Raw genomic sequence first — 4,042 nt, forward strand, 5'->3', positions numbered from 1 at the left:
AACCTTCATCTACTTTCAAAAACAAACACCAGACACTGACGTCCACCTTCAAAACCAAGACAAAATTTTAGAGAACAATTTCAACAAGAAAAACGCTTCAAAGGTAAGACATTTACAAACCAAACCTTTACTGTAATATTGATTATTTGCTATAAAGATCCAGTCTAGGGTAACAATAGTATTGTAGATTCGAATGAAGGACAAAATGTTGAAACTATATTGGATTTCACTGTTGGACTGAATGCGTAGGACCATTATTCTAGTCACTAATTTAGTCGTTGGTTTACTATCATGTTGATTAATGGCTATAAAGTTCCAGTATAGGGTACTACTTGTTTCCTATGAAATCCCCTTTGTAATGCTCGTCTACCACTGTCAAATTCTAGTATAGGGTAATAACACTCCTAGTTCCCTATGAAATCCTATTTCTAATGCATACCTGCCACTATAAAGTTCTAGTATAGGGTAATAACACTACTTGTTTCCTATGAAATCCCTTTTGTAATGCTTGTCTACCACTGTCAAGTTCCAGTATAGGGTAATAACACTCCTAGTTCCCTATAAAATCCTATTTCTGGTGCATTTCTACCACTGCAAGTTCCAGTATAGGGTATTAACATTGATACTTTATTGTCATGTTCCTATTTCTAATGCAGGTATACCAATTAAAAGATGAAGAAAGAACAAACCAAAAGAACCTCCAAACTAAAAGGACAACAGTCATCATCCAAAACAAAAACAAACAAGAAGCCAAGCAGATGGGAAGACCCAAATTATGTGCAAATCAAGAGCAACATGCTCTCCTTTGCAACAACAATTGACAACATCAGACAAACACTTGAACTCAGAACGATGTCTTAACACTGCTATCAAAGACACCTTTTTGGACATTGATAGATGCATATATGCAGAGAAGGTTAACAAGGGTAGAGTGCATGAAGTCTAACTATGACATCGTGAGACTCATACAAGTTTATGACACAAAGACAAAGAAGTTCAAGTTTAATGATGGTGACAGTGAGATGAAAAGCCAAGATGTGGCTGAAATTTTAGGCTTGCCAAACAGAGGCAAGAAGCTACCAAACACAACAACCTCAACAAGGCCAGATTTGCAATTTGTAAAGAAATACTTCACGGGTTATAAGAAGATAACAAAGACTTCAATTGATAAGTGCTTGAACTTAGCACTTGAAGATGAAACAGAAGAGGGTGCTATGGATGTAACAAGATTGATAATCCTACAACTCTTCATGACCAATCTTTTCTGCAACTCTGGTTGTACACTTGCTTTGACATATACAACCACAATAGACACCTTAGAAGAGATGGGGAAATATAATTGGGCTCAAGGAGTTTTGGACTACATGTATTTTGGATTAGAACAAGCAAAGAAGAACAAGAAGGACAAAAAAAAGCAGCCAAGCGTGAGTGGCTGCCTAATCCTAATACCGGTAAGAACACAAATCTCCAAACTGCAAATTTGTAGCATTATTCTAATGATATGAATTGACACATGATATTGCAAAAAAATATTGTGCAGTATTGGCTGTGTCAAAGATCTAACCTGCTCACTCCAATTCCTAGAAGAGAAGAAATGACACCAGCGGCTGTCAAATGGAGTCTTCTAGAACTCAGCGCGAAGCTTAATCATCTAAAGAACAACCAGATAAAGGTACTCTTTCCTTTCAAATAATCTGCAGCTGATATGACAACATTGTTAATACCATGTCATAGACATACATTCTTAATACCATGTCATAGAAGTAAACTATGAATACCATGTCATAGAGGTAAACTATGAATACCATTTCATAGAAGAAGTACACTATTAAAACCGTGTCATAGAATTACATTCTTAAAAACCATGTCATAAAAGTACACTCTTAATACTAACTCTACTCAACAAACAGATAAAAAGCACTAAAGCTCAAGAGCCGGATGATGATTCTGAAGAAGAGAATGAAGAGAATGCTGACGATTCTGAAGAAGAGAATGAAGAGGAGGATGATGATGCTGAAGAAGTGAATGAAGAGCATGATGATGCTGCTGAAGAAGAAAATGAAGAGAAGGATGATGTTACTGAAGAGGTCAATGAAGAGCATGGTGATGCTGCTGAAGAAGAAAATGAAGAGGAGGAGGATACTGAAGTGAATGAAGAGCATGATGATGCTGCTGAACATCAAGTCCAGCAACACCACCAGCTACAAGAAGACCTCCAAACTGAAATCCCAGAATACCGGAATTCAACATTGTTTGAGGAAATTGTTAGATAAATCCCAAAATACAAGGAGGATGGAAACAGCTTACAAAAGACTATATGATGGCGATCAATAATGCTGCTGAACATTGGACAAAGAAAGGAAAGCATCAAAAGATCCATGATGCAATAGCATCTTGCATAAAAATGAATAAATTGATTCAAATGCTGTACAATGAAAAATAAGAATTAAGGAAGCAACAACAGCAATTGCAGAAGATGGTTAAGCAAGCAGCATATCACAAGAATGCCATACAACTTGATGTTTATGAGGAAAAATCCTACGTAACAAAGCTACAGCTAGAAAATGATCAACTTCTTGCAGAGAAGATTTCCTACTTGGATATTATTAATGAAAAGAAAGCTATTATTGCCTTGTTGAGAGATCAAAAATTAGCGCAAGAAATGCAGAGTGAAGACGATAAAGGAGAAAAGAAAGAAGGTGAAGCATAAAAGATAAAATCAGAAAAACCAAATTCATCATTCCCTAAAGCAGAGACGAGAGCACAAAAGAGAAAGGCACAAAAAAAACCTCAACAACCAGCCAAATCCAAGAAGAGGGCCAAAGGTTCATTCCTGCAATGGAATACATATCAAGTCTACAGCATGCTGGATGAACTCTCACAAGAAAAGTTGAGAAATTACTGAAAAAATTCAGTTGATGGGTAAGGCAATGTGTTTCATTCATTTTCAATGCAAGATGCTATTATTACCCTATACTGGAACTTTGCATTAGATATAGGATTTCAGAGGAATCTAGCAGTGTTATTACCCTATACTGGAACATTACAGTGATAGACAAGCATTAGAAAAAGGTTTTTGAGGAAACAAGCAGTATTATTACCCTATACTGGAACTTTATTGAACAGTTCTTTCACTTTTATTGACATTTTTTCTAACTACAAATACTGTTACAGCACTACTTTTTGGCAAGGGACAAGCATTTTATTCAAAAATGACATACAAAGCTTATTAAGAGATACTGAAATTTATGGACAAATCATAGATGCGTATGCCAAGATACTTCATCATGATGAAAAGAAGGACCCTAAAAGACAACAGAATGCATACATCACGTGCTACGCATACGTAAGATCATAGCTACCCCTTACTTCTAGTAAAAATCACAAATTATTCATCTTCCTATACTTTTCACATTCTCTCTAATGCCGAAACTATTAATCTTGCATTGCAGAGGTATCTAACAGGTAAAATGCACCCAAGAACATTCGATGAGTATTTTGTCAAACTCCTTGAATGCATAGGAAAAACTTCAAAGGTGTTCATACCAATAACGGATGGCGGACACCACACCCTGCTTGTCTTTGACACCAATTCATTGCAATGGACGCACTACAACTCATTGAGAGGGGAAACTGAGCAAACCGTTGAATGCTACAACAAAAAGGCAATAATTTTGGTAAGACAGACTCCTACTATGAACTGTTAATACAAGGCATGAACAAAATAGTTTAACAAAAATCAGTGAAGCTAACAACATACTTGCCTACAATGCAGGCATGCGCATCAAATGTCTTCCTCAATAGTGTCAAGGAATGTGCTCCAACAATTTTAGAAAAAAACAGCTTCACACTTCTTGAGTTCAAGAAGCCCGTCTACAATGAAGAGTTCACCGACGAGATTGCAAAACTTCTTCCTAACCTGAAAGTTACACCAGCAATTGCTCAAACAATACAATATCTGATGAAACATGATCCCACCAAATTCAACTTTAAGGAGGACATGGGAATGCGCCCAACAACCTGCAAAGTCATAAGTGCAATA

General features: G+C 36.5%; 1 protein-coding gene across 1 annotated transcript; it reads left to right on the top strand.

Moving 5' to 3' along the window:
- On the top strand, nucleotides 906-2,273 carry LOC109948012 (bromodomain adjacent to zinc finger domain protein 1A-like). Its single transcript, XM_020559904.1, has 3 exons — nucleotides 906-1,424; nucleotides 1,541-1,672; nucleotides 1,911-2,273. Exons 1-3 carry the CDS (start codon nucleotides 906-908, stop codon nucleotides 2,271-2,273), a joined length of 1,014 nt encoding a protein of 337 aa, XP_020415493.1.

This window comes from Prunus persica, chromosome G3 (genome assembly GCF_000346465.2).
Source record: "Prunus persica cultivar Lovell chromosome G3, Prunus_persica_NCBIv2, whole genome shotgun sequence".
Classification (NCBI taxonomy): Eukaryota; Viridiplantae; Streptophyta; class Magnoliopsida; order Rosales; family Rosaceae; genus Prunus; species Prunus persica.